The 19678-nt window shown below is 38.2% G+C and overlaps 1 protein-coding gene across 6 annotated transcripts in view; it reads right to left on the bottom strand.

Annotated features, from left to right (window-relative positions):
- Window positions 1-19678, bottom strand: part of GHR (growth hormone receptor) — a 130128-nt gene that overhangs the window by 13178 nt on the left and 97272 nt on the right. For all 6 annotated transcript variants that reach the window (XM_085326381.1, XM_085326385.1, XM_085326380.1 and 3 more), the window contains 2 exons: window positions 3463-3592; window positions 922-1082 (listed from right to left, as the gene is read on the bottom strand). In XM_085326381.1, coding sequence (XP_085182507.1) covers window positions 922-1082; window positions 3463-3592 — 291 coding nt within the window. The remainder of the gene's footprint in view (window positions 1-921; window positions 1083-3462; window positions 3593-19678) is intronic.

Genomic DNA, 19678 nt, shown 5'->3' with positions numbered 1-19678 from the left:
TGATCATCATCTAATCCTACAAGTTAATGACAAATTCACTAGAAGTTTGGTAATAAGAAGACATCCTGCTTTGGAGGCAGATATGCTCTGTGTAAATCTTATCCAAATGACTAATAAAGACTAAGAATGTATCACCTATTACACTGTTTTTTCCAATAGCACCTTATAAAGCACTGAGACATACACAATTTCCATCAAAATTTAAATCTGTAAATTTAAATTTGGAGTTCTGACTATGAATAAAAAGAATAATTGAAGTTACATACTTTGTAACTACTTCAGAACTAGTGTAGAAGCTCAATGATAAAGTACYGTATCTGAAAAATGATTGTGATTTGGTTAAGCTGAAGAAAAGGGAACAGTGGGTATTCTAGTCACTTGCAGGAATAAAATGTTAATTGCACGTGTGTACATCCCTGATCTGAACAAACAGTAACGTCCAAAAGTCGAAGGACAGTCACAATTCACATAGCAATAAATATAAGCTCTAGCTTAGAAATGCGAGACATGCTGATTCTGCAGACTAGTGCTGATTCAGGAAYGAAAACATATTTGGTTCCAGAACTTTGCAGAATCAAGATTTTATGACACTCTCCTTGCTCATACAAAACAGAGCACGTAGCATCCATTAGAAAGGGCCTGGAGTGACAGCAAAGGCAAACTCATCTTCATACATTTGAGTGACCACTGGTATTCATAAAGACAAACCACACATTTACTTTTATCCTTTTAGCATTCTTTCATTCTGGGCAATACTTTCTCATATGGATCACATTACGTATGTTACAAAACCAAATCTTTTTCTATACATTGTATTTTTTTAAAACTAACCTTCCCAAGAGSGAGAATAATTAAATACAGTATGAATAATAAGAAACCTTATAGAGTTAAATAGAGTTAAAATGCAAAATGGAAGCATACCTATTTCATCAACACTGAAACATTTTTCATCAAATACTTCATCTTTATTGGCAAGCTTAACGCAATATGGTATCCAAATAGAGGTGTAAGACGTGTTGAAATAACAGCTATTTTCTCCTGCAGTGATATAATCAGGACATTCTTTCCAGTCTTCATCATTCCTAGAATGACAATAGAAACATAATATAAATGAGAGAGAGATTTATAGATTTCATAAGATACAAATTATAGATTTTACAAGACACATTGTTGGTAAGTCGTAACTTGCATGGAAGTGAGAAATATATGTCAATATTTATTGTGATTTACAATGAAGCCAAACTGCTATCCAAGCCAGATGTGTCTAGATTCTCATATACTGTTAGTGGCATTTCCATGGTTTGGATGGTGCTGCTGAAGGAATATTCAGAGGTAATACTTTAAGCAACTGCTATCCAGGCTAAATTAAATTRCAACAAGATGCTCATCTGCATAATGAGATCTGAAGCACTGGAAGGCAGTCTGTAAGGCCGATCAGTACTGCAAGCTGCAAAGCTCAACCAGGGGAGTGAGTTTCCCTGAGGAACTGAACGCGAATGCAGGCACTGGCGTATTGATGGCTAACCCTGGCAAGCGCCCAAGGGTGAATGCTGCAAGAGACATGGCACAAACCAGCGGAGAACTGTCCCCCGTGCCAGGGAAGAGAAACGCAGCGCTGCAAGTGAGGAGGGGCCGAGCTCCTTGGGATACAGGACTTCTACGTCACAGGCTTGGAACTACGAGCAAACAAACTACTTATGTTTTTCCATTCTGACTTTGTTCAGAAAGTCATGTTATTTGYAAATTAAAGAATTGCAAAGTAATATCATATTCATATAAATCATTTCACCTCTTAAAAGCGACAACCWAGCAGAGTCATAAATATTGGCTTGAATTTTCAGACAGAGAAACACTGCTAGTGTATACTGTCATTTTCAGGTGGCCAAGCCGAAACTATCTAGCAGGTCCAAACCCCAAAATGTCTTCAATGAAARCAAAACGGGAAGGACCAGCTTGTCAGAAATGTTCTACAGGAAAAGTGACAGGTGTCACAACAAAACTCACAGTGAATAGATCTGCTGTTGCTGTTGTTCATCTCTACCACTACTCTCASACCAAATGTAGACTGAATAGGGATCTTTACAAATACTTTTAGATGTTTGTTGGAGAAATAACAGTCTTGTTTTTTAAAAAGTATAACTAAAATGTTTCTTCTTACTAACAGCCATTCAAGCTGCACAGGAGGATTAGGCTGAAACAGAGGTTTGCCAAGTGCAGCCTTCAATACTTGTGTGGCTGTTTAAGAACCCAAATGTGAAATGTAGATGCTACATAAACTGAAAAAAGAGCAYTCTTGCCACTAGGCACAGGTCTTGCAGTTACCTGATGAGACTAGATGCTTTTCTAGAAGAAATGCTGTAGTCAGGACCTGATGCAAGTGTTGGGAGATAATACGGCCTGCTCTATGCATGAGACTGGGTTAGGTGGTACAGTTGTGTCCTTAGCCTTAAATGTGGTTTGCAAGTTAAAACAGAAATATGTTCAGTTCACATCTTTTACCTCAATATACTTATTTCTGCGGCAAAGATGAAATGTGTTCAACTTATGTGGCAATGCTTTATCACAGTTTAAGTATTTTTTAAAGTCTGTACTCTCTTGGTGCTTGCCACTAACAACTGTCAGCTAATCATTTACACTTAAACAGTGGTTTTTAGTTTGAGTCCCTATATTTCTGAGAGACCCAGGAAAAGTAACTAGGAAAGCAAGCTTTGCCATTAAGCTTAAGTTGCTAAGGAAATGTATCATCACTAGTGGAAAGTTTTAAAAAGTATGAAAACCAGTACATTAGTTGGAACATAAATCCACATCCACCTCTAGTTCATGTGAACAAGAGGGTTTTGTCCTTAACAGCCAGTACTGACAATATGTATGTCCTCTTTCAGGCTGCTCACTTTAACACTTGAAAATCACAGATGCTTAAGTAAAACGTGAATCTAAGCTATTTAATTCAGCAAGACTCAGTAGAACATAATCCCCAGTCTCAGAGCAGACCTCCTGGACATACACATTCAAAAATTGAACTAGCACTTGATCAGTGAAGCTTCCATAAAACTAATAAAAATCTGAGAGGGGCTTGGATCCAAAATCCACATACATAATACAGGGACATAATGAATCCCATTGCTGCATGTTAGGTTAAWAAGAAATAAACTGAAGTTCTATATTAACACTCCCTTCTCAAGCCATACAGTGTTCAAACTCAGATTTTGGAACATGGATCTGTATTTACAAAGAATGTTTTCTTAATTATCTCTCAAGTCAGACTGGTCACTGCAAAAGGCTTTAGTATTAACAAAGAATTCTAACATTGAAAAATACATATTTAAAACACATTTTTATGCCCTTAAAACGCAGTATGGTTTATATCATAGCAAGAAAGCAATGAGATAGCAGGCATATCTAAGTATATGACTTCTTTCTTTCTTCTATTCTTTCAGTCTTTTGTTCTTTTCATTTTATTACCTTTTCATGTATAACAATTGTATTGTTCCTGGAGCAGTTAGGTTATAAAAATCTCCATCAGTCCAATAACAAGAAAATGTCTCCAGTTCAGGTGATCTGCACTTGCTGATCTGTGGCCACCGCAGAAGATCTGTCATGAAAAACGCCAGCAGACTGAATGAGACTTAAATACATAAACCACACTAACATGCTGTTAAAATAAACCTTGACATTTTTACAAGTAATTGTCTTTTTCTTTCAATTACTTATGCACAATGAGGCAAGATTTAAAATCCTCTTACATGCATCAATCTAGGTGAGTATACCTGAAAAAGCCAAATTAGTAAGACAGAAAAAACTATTGTACAGTGTGGAAATTTTAGTATCACAGCTTCATACACAGAGTGGGGATATGTCAGTTCTGTGGCTGTAGTTCAGTACAGACATACCTGAATTAGCCCAGCACTTGCTTTAAAGAAACTGTGGTGCTCCAGAGCTCACCATTAGACTAACTACAACCTAAGTATTTACCCAGCTGAACAGTTTTGCAATGTATGAGGCTCYGCAGGGCTAACTTAGTGTAGGTACCTTGAACTGAGATCAGGTTTGCCTGTGCTACACTGTGTAGATACAACCTTGCTCTAAGAGAGATAAGGGCAACTCTAAGCATGKGCCTGTTGTGCCACATGTTGCTTCTCTGCTCACGATTTCTATTCTTTGTCAAAACTGTAATGATGTAGGATCATGCAGTGGCGGGTACAATTAGTCAACCTTATTAATCTTCATGAAAAAAATAAAAACAAAAGCTGCAAGTATGATTCATTGCTTCCAAAGTAGGTACCTAATTTTTTCCTGATTTTTAATGATCTAATGGTTTTATGAAGCAGTCATCCAAAAATACCAATGGTTTCTATTTAGCCTGCAAAGATTTCCAGAGAGGCATTCATGCACATGGAGGTGGCTACCTCTTTTCACTGACTAGCTAGGAAACACGAGCATTTACTAAGAAAATTTCAGCATTAGGCACCTAAAATTTTGTCATGAGTTGGGCGTTTCTGATGATAGGTGAAATGATCCCTGGCCAGTGAGGAACATAACGCTACTGTATTGTGCATGTGAAGGTCTTCGCAAATATTTTTGCAATATCATAACTGTAAATATTTGGTACAAAATATTAAACACTCAAAACTGAAGAAAGTATCCACAATACAGATGCTTCCTCCTATGTACGAGGATTCCTGCATGTGGAGTCTTACAGCACATTGACTCTTTATTTAAGGCTTTTATAGACCACAGACACTGAAAGACAAAGCAACTTGTATTTCTTTAGCTTAATGGTTCAAACTGTCCCCTCTACACTGTACACTGCTAACCATCCACAGTGGCAAAAAATAACTAATATATGAATACTATGAATTTCTGATTTGCTTACTCCATATCATCGCCTGATTTAACACTTTGGACATTGAACAAGGCCTGAACAGAAGTGTGTAAATAAAAGATTTTGCAAGTTTGGTGGCTAAACCGAAAGAGCATTTAATATTTTTCTTGTCAACCTAAAATAATTGATGTTTGATTAAAAGATTTAAACAAACAGGATTTCCTTAGCTAGAAAGTTCCTTTTTACTGAACTGTAAAGAAATTTCTTTTTTAAATTGAAAAAAAAAAATTACACAGAAATGTTGCAGCAAATGGAAAGATCATATTGTTCTTTTTCAGAAAACACTGAAATAAAACATTTTGACTATTGCACATTGTTTTGTTTGGCATGTATTCAGTGTTTGACAGCTTAGGCCTAAAATCCCCCAAACACTTTTGGCTGACCTTGATCTGAGATTTTATATATTTTAACATCATTCTTGAAATAGATTTTTACCTGGTAAAAATACTATGGTAAAAAACATGATCATGAAATTACAAACTACTGTAATATATAACCACAAGAAAATGGAATAAAAGATTCAGGAACACTATTATATTTATCGTTTTTAAAATTCATGAATGTTCCAGCTTTCAAACTTTACATTTCTYCTCTATTTAATGTAAAATCAAACCCAAAACAAAGAAAAAGAAATGAAATTTTGTGCACCTACTTCAGAGACATCACTAAAATTGCCTCAATTGCATAATACCTATAATCAAGGAAATGAGTCTCTCCCTTCTTCTATAAACAGATAATGTGCACAGAAGTATATGTTACGGTTTTTCCTGTTTCTATYCTCAGCTATGTGAACCAAGAACAAATATAGACAATTTCACTGAAGCAGGTAAGAACTTAAGAAAATGATATACTGAAAACATCCTCCTAAATTAGAATATTTCTGTTGATGCTGGCACTGTATTTGTAACTAGGACATAAAATATTTAAAGTCCATGCAGATCATGTCCTCATCTCCAGCTATATATGAAGTCACACGATCATTTCTTAACATGACTGAGTAACAGCTGGAGTCAAACTTCACTTACGCTTTGGAGATTGAGCAGGAGTTTAGATTTTGGCTCTATTATATCTTAACAATGAACGCAGCTGAACTCACCAGCTTTATATATGAGCTAAATTAAGGACTCTAAGATATGTAAACTCTTCTAGAAAAATGGATTATAACGTAGCCAGAATTAGCATCAATTAYAATAGACAGGATTYGCAATTCACCCTGAATACAGATTCAGATGTGGTCCCTTACAGCCTAAGTTTAGGGGAATGTATTCCTAAAGTCGCACTTGTTTGTCTGCTTTCTCATGACAAGACTCTTACTGCTTTGTCTGGACAGATGCTCCTTCAACAGGCCCAAGAATTTTTCAGCAGAGAACAGATTTGTGTAGGATTCATATATTCTTAGTTTAGTGGTTTATAATTTTTATTTTGGTATTTTATGACTACTTCCGTTTGTAAAGAAAATTACCTTCTGATTGATCATTTCCAGTTTGTGTGCCAAATTTTCAGCTTTCAAAACAGCAGGTCTTTGTGATAGACTGGAGGAAACTTTCGTCAGATTGACTTGTTTAATGCTTGGCACTCTTGAGGTAGAKCTCCTGAATTCCTTATTTCCCCCCAAATCAATTATCAACATTTTACAGGACCCTGTGTGAGCTCCATCTTCTGAACAAACCGTACTAGAATGTGATAAATGAGCACAACAGCTCAGTGGAATGTGTTTAGGCATAAAAGCAGCAGGCTACTGAGGTAAAGGCTGTCAAACCGAGATTTAAAATAGACCAGAAAAGTAAAACAAAACACAAATACATACTCCCTCTTTTCCCACCTGATTGAATAAATTCTGCTTGGATTGTCACAAACATAAATTTCAATCACTGCATTCAAGTCACAGCATTTAAGACMCTGCATATGGGAGTAGTTTGCAATCTCTTACACTTGGCAAAATACTCAGATTCAATGACAGAAAACACGGAAAAGGACTAGAAACTCTGTGGCTTCCACTATGGCTGCTAAGAAAGTTTGACAGAAAAGTTTGAGAGGAAAGCGAGTCCTGGCTTAGGGTTCGGTGGAAGGTAARATGTTACGCTACCACAACCACGCTGCATACGAGTAAAGTCTCTTCCCATCCAGCTTTCATTTTGTTATGACCACGGATTAGCTATGGTCCAACTCTGGCTCAGCCTGAATAAACTGTGCCAACACAGTAGCCAAAACAACAGTGTGGTTTATGGAAAGAATCAGGAATGCAGATGCACATCTCTTCTTACATTTGTCTGTAGGTCATCAGCTTGCAGTTTTCCATTTAGTATAGTTTCAATGCTATATATAATCATTAAAAACAGAATACTGTAACTGTTGTTAACAGAAATTAATATTTAGATGGCCTGCAAAACAAAAAAAAAAGTCTTAAAGACAACCTAACCTTCTCAGCAGGCCAACTCTTTTACAGATCAATTTTCCTCGAGTTATAGTCTGTCTTAGGTATTGTTTGGTTTAGAAGTCCTGCTAACAAAAATCTAACGTTAAAGGGAGCTGGCCACAAGTGTAGAGCAGCAATTGTTAAATACCAACAGGAACTGAAGTTTATAACCTGAGTATAACCGAGCAGGTTACTCTCACCTTAGGGGAAATCCTGCTGCCGCCAGAGCCCTAACAGATCTGTGAGAACAGCAGCAGAGCATTACAAGAGTTGCAAAGAAACTTCTCCTACCAGTATGGTGCAGGTAAATTCATAATGATCGTAGAAAAGAATCAAGCTGACTTGATCACTATGCTAACTTAATCAGTAAATGAAGAAAGAGAATTTTTTTTGCTGAACTCAAGGAAGTATTTCTGGTTGTGGTGATTTTAAAAGCTTTATGTAAAATTGTCTGTTATCAGAACTTTTACGATACCTATCAAACTTAGAACAAACTTACACTTTCAATAACATGTTCTAATATGAAAATCAGTGATAGGGGAAACCTTATGCAACAATATATATCTTCATATGATCAACTCTCAAAGCATACACAATGCGTCATTTGTAGAGCGTAACAGAGAAAGATGAAAAAGTAGCAGAACTACATCTAAAATTGGAAATAGTTATGAAAAACTGGAGGGTTATTTGCCGTAGCTCAAATTTGTACATTGAAAGTGACTGTTCTGTCAATTATGATCTGCTCCTGAATCCACTAAGCTCAACAAATGCTGGCGCAATTTACTTCAATAAGAGCAAGATAATTTCTATTACTGGTACTAGGAAGTTCTGATTCTTTCAAATTGCACAAAATAGACAACATTTGCTGTCAGTGGATGACATTTTTAAGTACAGTCCAGTACTAATATATTAACAGACATCACACACATGAGAAGTGGGATGCAGTAGGCAGAGACAACTACAAGGTCACTTCCTAATTAGGTTGCTTCCTAATCTGACTTTTGATCTAGGTGCACCCTTGCCATGAATGGCCAGTAGCAAAGTTTTGGAACAACTTTTGGGGAAAAAGAAGAAGAATTTCTTTCATATCAGTAATGAGTGAGATCCTTTCACATGATGTCCTCAACAGAAAGGAAGTTTAGTGACTCTAAAATAGATACTATATTGCTATGAGACCTGAAGGTAAGACAGTATTTTGCCTATGGAATTAGTCTAAATATTGTAATGCTTCTTGATAAATACTGGTGCTTTCYTAAGGCTTGCCTAAAACACTAGTGATGTGTTTTAACCACTGCATTAAGACTATTTTAGTGACTGCTACTTAGAGCAATGATACATCAGCATCCCTGCGTAAGATGGGGCTGGGCTCAGAGTTTTGGGGAATGCCAGAAGTAATTTTTAACAACTTTGCAACATAGTTCATGAACAAAAAAATCAAAATCCTGTTCTGGAGTTTGATAACACTGAACAACAGAGATGCAATAGACAGTTATTCTCTTTCAGAACAAACTTCCTTTTATCTTTGTGAGACTGATATGGTKAAAAGGATAAAAGCTTTGCAGAAGCAGATCTGTTCCACAGCACCACAACGCAATCGCTATTCTGTTTTCCCCATGTGCTCTGTGCTACTAAACGTCCATAACAACAGAARACATTGTAGCTTGCAGAAATGCTGTCGATAAGACACACGATGCTGCTCAGGTACACAACAAAATTAACCAGTTAAAGCTCAGAACTGTGGGAAAAACAGACGCCGCCTGCAGCACTACTAGACAGTGCAGGGATTAGCAAGGATGTAGATATGTGCTATGTCCCAAGCTTTTTTGGCATATGCTTTCATATCCTGCTATATGCTGTGGCAAAATCACATAATTCTGTTATATGCAGGCCAAAAAAACTAGCCTGCCTACGTCTAAAGGCAAGTGGAGAGATGGAGGACACCACATTTGTAAATGAAAGGCAGTTAATGCAACRAACACAACTGCAATTGCTTCTTAATTGATCACATACTTTTAGCTCAAAATGCAATTATATTTTCAAGAAAGTATATAAAAATAATAATGAGTAGTGCTTTTATCTTTTACTGTCGTAGTGGTAGACATTCAATATTGCCTCACATTAGCTGGTAGGGCATATGAGGAAAGCTGCATTCTTACAGGAAGCACAAAGGAGGTCCTRTTAGAAAACCGTATGTGCAATAACCAATAATCACAAAAGGTTTTCCATTCCCTTCTTAGAGAAAGCAACTTCTATAGTACTAACAACATAACCCCCAACAGTCTTCTTTCTCCTGTGCATCTAGCAGTGACTTCCCATCTGAAGCCCAGTTCAAAGGCAAGAGCTATTTAATTGCAAACCCACTGCTTTATCGTAATGAAGCACAATAAAGCCACTCAGCTGTGAGAGGACTGGGTTGTCCCACCAGAGCTTCTCAGACATGGCTGTCACCTTCCTGCTGAAAATGGAGCGCTCAAAACAAGAACTGAGGTTTCTCCAGAAGTGCAAGCTGGAGCATATAATCTGGCACTCACAAATCCCGTTCCAAGCTGACTGGCACAGCTCCCAAGACTCCAACAGGAAGATRGTTGGAGAGTCTGGGGGTAAGACTGTTAGATTATGCATCCTATTTTGTGAACTGCAGTTTTACAGCTACCTTCATAGAAGCCATGAAAGGGCACATCATGACAGTCTTGGCTAAATYGAACTATTTATTTTCCTTGTTTTGACATTAGGCTGTTTCCTACAAAAAAGAAGGGGCAGTTTGACAGTTTTAGAATGAGCATTCACACGATACTGATATTTTGGTCTGACTTCAGGAGAAGGGGTGATCCAGTCTTGAGCTCCAGGAGGCCTTCAGAAGCACCCRGTGGATCAGAGAAGCCTGCTGAGGATCCAGCACAAGATCCACACCAGATGCGCATGGCAGATGCAATACTAGCAAAGCTGCGTGAGGTGGCAGCAAATAGTTATACAGCACAGTTAGAAAAGCAAACAACAGAAGTGCCAATGTGAGAACAATATGGAGAGTGTTTGTACAAAACAAAAGTTAAAGCACAGCTAACATACGCAGTGGAAGTGGACAGATGAAGTACAAGATAAAGAAGGATGAAGAAATAGGAAAAAAGATGAAAAATAAGATTATATATTTGGAAAGAAAAGCATGAGAGAACACAAATGGGATGTGCATAAGAAGAAGACAGAAAAGGGCAGCAAAAGACTTGAGGTGAAAGAAGAAGAAACATAATACTGACAATTTGTAAATGAAATGTTAAGGTGACATAAAGATGCAATCACACTGTCACTCAGTTTAAATAGTGAAGATGACAATTACTTGGTCTGATATATAAATATCCTGATACGTAGAGGAGAAATTGCGTATTTCGGGGATCACCAAAAGAGAGAGTGAGTGAGAGATGGGGGAGCAAACAAGCAGTGCGAGGACAGTTCAAGTGGCAAGGCAGAGGAAGTAAGAAATTAAAGAAAATATTACAATGCACCTCTGTTTAAGGATGTTTCCAGAATGATGGCAACTCAACAGAAATATTGCAGTCTCCCTTACAAATCTAACAAGATTTCAGTCCCTAGGTTTAGTAGAATCAATACTCCATAAAAGCAGGGCCACGGATTTGCTGGGATCCATTAGACAGACACAGCTGTGTATTATCAATTACCAATGACACTATGTCCCCAAATCTGTATTTCATCATCAAAACAGTGCTTGTTATGCACAAGCCCATCCCCACGTTTCTTGTTATTTATTCCCCCTCCACACCCTCGTTACATTCGAATGAAGTAACTCATGAAGATAMTGGCCCTCAATCAGTGCTTGTTCTTGACCTTTAATCATTTTAACTCACACTGCTATTGTGAGACCAGAATTAAATGTAAATTCTTGAATTTGTTGTTGCTTCAAGCTACTTCTGGCTTCTGCAGATTTTAACCTTTCTTCAAAATAATGACTGCCTGTTGTGTGAAGAATAACACTTGCATATAATAGTTAGAAAAATCCTACTCTGCATTCTATAGAGATTTCAACGAGACCCAGTCTCAACAATCTCCATTTCACAAAATTTGAAGTGTTGTAATTTGGTGCTGCTTTCAGTCATCAGAGAAGGAAAAATGTCATTTTTGACTCTATCGGAATGCATTTGGAGGAAATTCCCAGGAGCAATCTTCTTCAGTCCAGAGAGATGTTTCTTGTTACAATCAACACATATCAACTAAGAACTGGAGAGAGAAAAAGCTTCCAGAGGTTGTTATTAAGAGGATTGTTCATACCCTTCCACATCTGCAACCCCAAAGGGYATTACTGATCTGCCAGTCAGAGACTCCTCTGAGATGTCCTGCTACAAGATTCACCTCTCACAGCAAGGGGACATTTACAGAAAAAAGATAATGAGTTTTCAGAGCAGTCTGGGGATTTAGCTGTTGCACTACAATCAAATGTAATGAGAATTGAAACCTAAATACGCTTTGAATATCTGAAGATAGATTCTTCAAATATTTTTCATTCCATGGTGAAAAATGCTTGAGTTCATCTTTGCACAGAGACTGAGAAAAAGACAGTGCTTTCATGATATTTTCACTTTTTTTTCCATATCTGGGCCATAATAACTTTCCTTGGGTCACAGAGAAGACTGCATCAATTTGAGTATTTTAGAACTTTCTGGCATAGATTATCTCTCCTGTGCTTTCTGGAGTGTCTGATTTATTGCTGCAGCCAGGATGTTTATTTATTCAGTAATTCAGAGCTTTATTATTGCAATGAATCATGAGCTATGAGTTACCAACTTCAAGAAAAATCCAATGAAATTTAAAAAACAAACTACAGAAGAATAAAGTATTTTCTTCTGCTCAGTTTATCATCAGACTTAGCAAGAACCCGAAACTTTGTATTTTTGCGTTTTTTTTATAAAGCATCCTTTCTTAAATGGTTTTCAAAAAGAAAATGACTGTGACAAATTTTGTCCCCCTACTTATGTAGAGTTATTATAGACTTACTTTTTTTCCCTTTAATAGTATTTCTAAAGTAATAATCTCTTTTTTCCCCTCTCACTTTTAATGGTCTGAAATGAAGCCAATAATGTCATTTTTCACGTAAAACACCTGCTAAATTAACAAGCAAGTTTTCCTTTAAGAAAATCCAACCAACAATCAGAGCATCAAGCAGTTCTCAAGAACATGACTAGCCTGGTATGCTTTGGATCCTGGTTGGACTCTTGCATACGAAAGGAAATACATGCAACACATTTAAATTTACAAACATGGAGTATCTGATGTTCTGCTGAAAATAGGAAAATTGCTGAGCTGGATATGTTTTAACCTACTGTGAAATTCAGGATGATGTAAATACCAAAAGAGAGAGAAATCATGACGATGACTTTAGGCAGATGGAATTATATTAAGAGTAGAAAAACAAGCCCCGGAGAAGCAGTGGACATATAACACTAGGATGAACAAAGCACTAGACAACAAAAACAGGGAGTATTCATGACTCAGAGGAGAGCTGAACTTAACAGAATAATACACATTTTCCTTCAGTTTTCATTTCTGCAATCTGGCTGTGATCCCGAAAGAATTTTCTGATCATCTGCATAGCAAGTGGCCTGAAGTATGCTTCCAGATTCATCCTGCATTTAGTGATTCGCATGCACAAGAAACTTGGACAAAACAATCACATTCAAAATCACAGTGGACAGATCTGTGATCTCATTTTTTTCTGACAGACTGCCAAAAATCTCATTTTTTTCTGTCAGACTGCCAAAAATGATTTAAGTTTTACATATCCTCTGCTGAACTTAACTTTCTCTAACATGCACTCCCTTTTTGTGAGACCTGAGTGGTGTCAGCCTGAGGTTTCACAGCACAGTTAAGTAGGAATTGCAGAGAAAGGTGGTGAGGGTCTGCTCTTCTCAGTGCTTGAAATACACTTGAACTCATCGTATTAAAGACCAATGGGTTTGTAAGAGGTCAAGTCTGATCACTACAAAAAATGGGTTTTCCCACTTGGCTTGTTTCCCAGCTTCCCCCAATGCCTTTTCACAAAGGAGCTTTTTCAAATAAACGTAGGAGGAATGCAGAGGGAAGCCCTCATTTTTTTCTTCTGAAAACACAGCCGTTTCCTCCCTGGTCAAAACAGAGCGCAAACGACCAAGTCACCTAAAGACCAGTCCAAGTATCTAGAATTACAGGTCCCACATTACTCCTCAGCACAACTCCTAGGACAACTCCACTTCCGACAAAAGCATGGACTTTAAGGGTACTGTGCCAAGGAGGGACTCATTCCCAGTGACGGAGCRACACTGATACAGAAGCAATGCGGCACTCATGATTTATTTAGATTAACAAGAGATTCATGGGCGCTGTCAATAAACATATACCCAAAGATTCTTTAAAACAATCAAACAAACACAAGTCTGCCCAAAACTGCTCTTACCTATCATCTATAGCAGTCCTTGCTTGTCCTCTCTATCAAGCTTTCCAAAATACACTATAGGTCAGTGGGTTCTGGTCAATTATAATTAAGTGCTTATAATTAAGTAGGTCGCCCCACTCAAGCTGTCATTCAAACGACAGCACGTAACTCCCTTAAAATGATTATGCCATATGCATTTTTCTGCATTTTGCAGTAGGAAGACAGGGRAAGAGAGGTTCATTAGGTGAACTCCAGCTGAGCTTGAAAAATGGAAAGGAAGAACAGTCATCAAAGTCAAAATGATCACTCAGAAATTCCTAGCATCCCCGACTTGCTCTAATGTCTCAGACACTGCGTTGCCAAACAGTTACATAACTCCATTCACATTCAGGTTTCTAAAAACATGTATTATCATTAATCATTACTATATCTGGTGTAGACTGACACCAGGTATTACTACGAGATATACCTTGCCTGCCTTCAGCCTCTGTAACTCTGGAAAGCCTTAAGGCAGATATTGCAGAATCCGTCACCTCTGACAATGCCCACGTATCACCTTGCTTCTGGCCCAGCTTTTCTGCTTCTTCTCACTTTTGTCTCATTATCTCTCTGTGTATTCTGTAGGTATCAATAAATGCAACACTTAAGCCAGCGGTCGCTCTGTTGACTTTGCTCCACTGCCYTTGCAATGGAAAATATGGCTTACAACAGCCCACAAACCACTTGGCTGCATTTAGCCAGATTTACGCATTTTGACCATAGTTTCAGCAACTATGATCCCATCTACGCTCCTGCACAGTAACAGAGAGAGGTTTCTACTCGGGTCTTTGGAATAATGTTATAATTGCACCATTTTCTCAGCTACAATCACAAGCTGTAATTATACATAAGGACCAAAACTACATTTATGACATAAATAAAACACATGCGATTAAGTGATTCATTCAGGACCTCTACGGGGAATCAGAAAAACATATAAATGCAGGGAGTTTCATCTTCAAACATAATTTCTTAACAGTAAGTAGAAATAGTAAGGAAGATGGAAATTAAAGTGAAAGCACCACTGAGTCACAGGATGACAATTTTATTTCAGCAAATGGTTATTTCAGTGAAAACTCCCTAGTTAATGCTGTTCAATTAACATCAACAGGTGAATTGGATTTATCCAAGTGTAAGAGACAAATGAAACCAAGCCCATATCCAATTTAATTTTGAGTAGAAAATTATTGTATAATTTCCTTCATACTCTTATTTTTGGCAAGTATGTTCCACATCCCCATTGGTTTGCAGGCTGGTAATTTTTTGATTACGAAATACATAAGATTTAAAGAGCTCTTAAAAATTATTCATATTTTCATTTTTATTATGCCATTTTTGAAAGATCTTTTGATCTTTTAAAAATTATATTTAGGCAGCTTTATGGTAAGAAAAGGAACAATCATAGCACTACTAGACTGTACCTTTAATTTCTGMGCATTTACAGCACAGACGTATGAACTGTGTCTTCAGACGTACTATCCGTGTATATAAACATCCATTTTTGTTTCTAGAACAGTAAGTTTATTTGTAAATCTAAACTCCTGTATTTATGAAGTCCATGTTTTCCTCATGATACTGAAAGTGGAGTTTGCCCCGGTACAAACCGTCAGGTCCTAATCCCTGCTGATTTTTATCAACTGTAATTCTTTTCATTGCTCACAGAAGTCCAAGAGTCCCAGCTGCAACACAGAAACAGCTTGGGAGATTTTGCCAGCTGTGATTTTTCTTAGCCATGTAGATTAAGAAATTTGTATGGATTTATTGATATAATTTAAGAAAACACAGAGACTGTATGGTAAGACTAGAATTAGAAAATGCAAAAAAAGCAGATGCGAACACCTGATTTTAAGCAGCTAAATGCTTTTTCTTCAGCAACAAGAGAGAACTTGTAAAAAATGTTACCCTTTTATTTAGATCTAATCATTGATTATCATACTGTCTCAGTTTATTTAAGGAAATGCTAAATCTTGATGGCCAGCCAATACAAATTTGGGAAAGTGAGATGATTATACAGTGGCCTTGAGATTTACCTTGAGATTTATAGTGCTGAACCYCTAATCTAACCTTTAAATACGCCTGTATTTTCAGTCACTAAAGATGTTATGCGAGTTAAACGCAGCTGAGAAYAAGTAGGTGGAAACAGGCAGGAAAAAAAAAGGAAGAAGAASAACAACAAAAAAAGCATCCRGAAAGAAAACAAAGCCATGAACTGTAAGCCATGAAGACACCTATACCTGAAAGCTGCCTGCTTTTAAACTCTTATCACAGAAAGCAACTGCTGCAAAGATACTAAAAATGAAGCTAAATTTTTTGATTGTGTATATACCAGCGAGATTTCCTTACGAGTGGTGCTGGCAGACCTGCCTGTAAACGGCAGACGGGCAATGGGCAGCAGCGATTTCCCGGGGCCGCAAGAACTGAGAGATACAGTCGCACTGGGACCGAGAACCGTGTGCTGCGGGTTCAGTCAGTGCCACTCAGCAACAGTGAGACGCGAGAGCTACCAGCAAACTGAAATGCTAGACCGGCAACTTATGTAAAGTTTGCATAAAATTTAGCCAGAAATTATTCTTTTTTTTCCTGCTTAACATGTCTGTTTTAAAAACTTGCCTCATTTCTCATCACATGTTTTAGTGAGAAAAAAATATTTTGATTTTTTCCAGGGCAAACGCATCGGCTCTCCGTTTGAGCGCCTCCCCCTGTTTGCTGGTGACTGAGCGGAGATCCGGTGCGGCTCGGTGCCCAGCTGATGCCAAGTGCAGGAATGAACACTTGACCCGAGTGTTTGACTGATCATGAGAGAGGCCAGAAGCTACAGCAGGAGACAAATTGAATGTTTCTAAGAAAGAAAATAAGATTTCTGCAGTATACACCCGATCTGCGAACAGAAGAGTCCATGCTACAGGCACAGACAGACACATGTGGTTGTTGAAATGAATTATATTGCACCAATTCTTTTGTATTACAGACACATGTAATATTTATACCAGGTTTCAAAGAAGTCAGAAAGTAAAAATTATACCTACCGGCATTTGTCGTAAGAATCAGCTAGGCTGAATAAGATGTATAATAACAGATAAAAAAAATTAATCAGAAACAAATTCTGTTCTTTTCAACAGATCCAATCCTTGTGATTCCGAGTATCTACAAAAWTTTTTTTTTAGTGAAAACAGATAAAGAGAAAAATTTTTTCTGTGGAAGCTTGACATTCAAGAAACACAAGGGATAAGCAAAAGCTAAGACAAAAGACTGGAAGATCTCAAAAGGCTCCTGACGGAGGAAAAAGAGTAAATGGTAAAAAAAATCCTAAACAAAGTAGAGTATGTTGAGACTTATTTGCACCTACTGGAATGKCTGGGAAGGCAGTTCATCAGTAAGAGCCTGTAGTATTTGCATTTCATCATTTACTTTGAGATCAGAACTATCCTAAACAGTCTGATGAGTTTACATCGGCAGCTAATGTTTAACTTTGTAGACAGTAAAAAACCCCATTATCTCCTACAGCATTTGCAGTAAAGAATCTATCATAAGAACAGCACTATTTCTACTAAAAACCACTTTCTTAGGAGATGTTCATTAGTGCTGAACACCAGTGACAGTGTTGGACTGACCTCAGACTATCTGAAAGCTTCATTCAGCATTTCAAGCTTGGATGCTTATTTGCATCTCTAGAGACACACTTTTTTTAAAACTTGCAATCCTGCTGGCTTTAGCAAGGTAAATRTTACATTATTAAGAACAGAATATGATCTATGGTCTGCAAATCTGAGTAGGAAGTCTCTGAACAAGCCCTCTCACAGGACCTTCAGCACCGTTGTTTTATTGCCAAGCTAAAAGTAACACTAGAACAGTCTCATAATGGTTTTTCCCCTTCTCTATCTAAAGTTTTTGCTTAAACTGCAAATTAATGGTAAATTCCTCCCAGCATTCCACTGTTTCTCACTGATTCTTTATTAAGAAGGGACTGATTAATCCCAAGGTACCACGAAGAAATCTCTTGTATGTGAATCCCATAGTTTGTAACTTCAAGCAACTAACAAAGATCTGCTTCTTCAGCTGGTGGTGCTTTAATGGTCACTACCTTCCAGCATTTCTTGTTTATTCGTAGGCTATCCTGTCTAAACTGTTTAGAGTGGGCTTCATGGATTATAATTATTTTCATGGTTCTTTCAGCACATAAGCTGTCTTCCCTAAGTGATCAACAATTCGATTAACGTGGGCAGTAAGGCATATGTGGCTGAGAGAGAATGAACGGCTCAGCATTGCTCGCAATTGCAGAGTCCATGATTTCATATACACTTATAATTATTAATTGCACTTTTGTTATGCTTAGGTGAAAATAATTATGCCTAGAGAGGCTACCTAGCTTGGATTTGTCTATTTTGCAACACTCGCTACTGTGTTGCAGTACCAAATGTAAAAAGACCAATCTACCMAGGAAATATTAAAACTAAATAGGGGCCATTTCAGTGTTTCTTTTCACCTTATGTCAGAACCAAGACAACATTATATTGAACAACATGGGACATCATATTCTCATGGTCACTTCAGAAATAACATGCAAACCAACTTCTGCTACGTCTGGACAGGATATAGTTATTAGGATGTATAACCAGCAAATAAGCACACACCTAACAGCACTGAGTCAGGTCCAAGACAACAGAAATTCAAATAATACTGATTATTTTAATGTGCTTTAGCAGCTTCCGTTAGCTGTCAGACAATTCATAAATAGGAAGATGTTATTAATTTAAGAAGCATTAAAATCCTCCAGCTCTCCAACTGCTTCTGTTTCTCCTGAAAAGGTAAGCAAYGCATGCATCACATCTGATAGTGCCCAGGCAATCACACAACAAATTAATCTTTATAGAAACAACAAAGAGTTGAAATGATGGTATGACTGTGGAGCTTGGAGAAAAGAGAAGTGAGGAAGACACACTCTTACGTGCTTTGTGGTGGTAACAACGAACAATTGGTGTTACAAAGGAAGACAAGAAGGAATGGCTGTGAGGAGAGAGGACAGCCGGGGAGTCCTGCTGTGAAGTAGCTTGATGCTGACAATAATATTCAGGAACTCCGTCTCCCGCGGTGCAGCTCACCGTGACGGGGAATTCGGGGCACTCTCAGCACAAACTGTGGCCTTCAAGCAATGCAAACCTACRGCAGACAAGGCAAGCGCAAGCCACCACTTACAAAGCCCCCGCTGACACTTCCACGAGGAGCAATGAGGTGTGGTGACAACCRCCTGATGCAGTTTTATCCTTATGCCACATTTATATTGACCTTACCCAGAGTTTTGGGACCTTGCTACYAGTGAAGGAGCCAATGCTGTCCTGGTTTTATTTAAAACATATCAAAACACAGCTAAGAACCCTAAACAGTAAATCTAACCATATATTAAAATGTTTGCACTAATTGGGAGGTACAGTATGTACAAAGGGTRCAGGCTGGATAATCTCTCTGTGGCGTTCCTCCTAACATTAAAACAAGGAAATGCAGCAAATATTTCCTTGCTGCAGCCTGTTCTGTCTAGCCTCTACCAACAAGCCTGGTATCTGGTTTTTAACAGTCCCAACTCGGTGTTGGCAAAACACCCTCGACTGCACGTTCCCCAGACTGCGATGGACCCGCACCACCAGGGCTGCCCCGAAGTCTTCCTTGTTCTGGGCGCGCTCCAGCGCTTTCCTTTTCCCCGGGCACCCTTTCTGGGTGCTAAGATATGGATTCTTGCCTTCTATGTTACAGAAAGAACGTAACTGATGCCCCTGAACTGCCACCTGGAGCTACAGACGGCTCCTCACCGATGGCAGCTCATCGAAGCCGCGGAGAGAAGCAGGCTCAGAGGCCGTTCGCTCCCTCCTGCCCCGCTCCGCGAGCCCGTAGGGCCATGGGGTAYGCTGGGCTGGGCAAGGGGAACAGCTGAAAG

The sequence above is a fragment of the Rhea americana genome, unplaced genomic scaffold (genome assembly GCF_003343005.1).
Source record: "Rhea americana isolate MKP2758 unplaced genomic scaffold, rheAme1 scaffold_13, whole genome shotgun sequence".
NCBI lineage: Eukaryota > Metazoa > Chordata > Aves > Rheiformes > Rheidae > Rhea > Rhea americana.
Note: the sequence above shows the minus strand (reverse complement) of the source record. Positions and strands in the feature narration are given on the sequence as shown.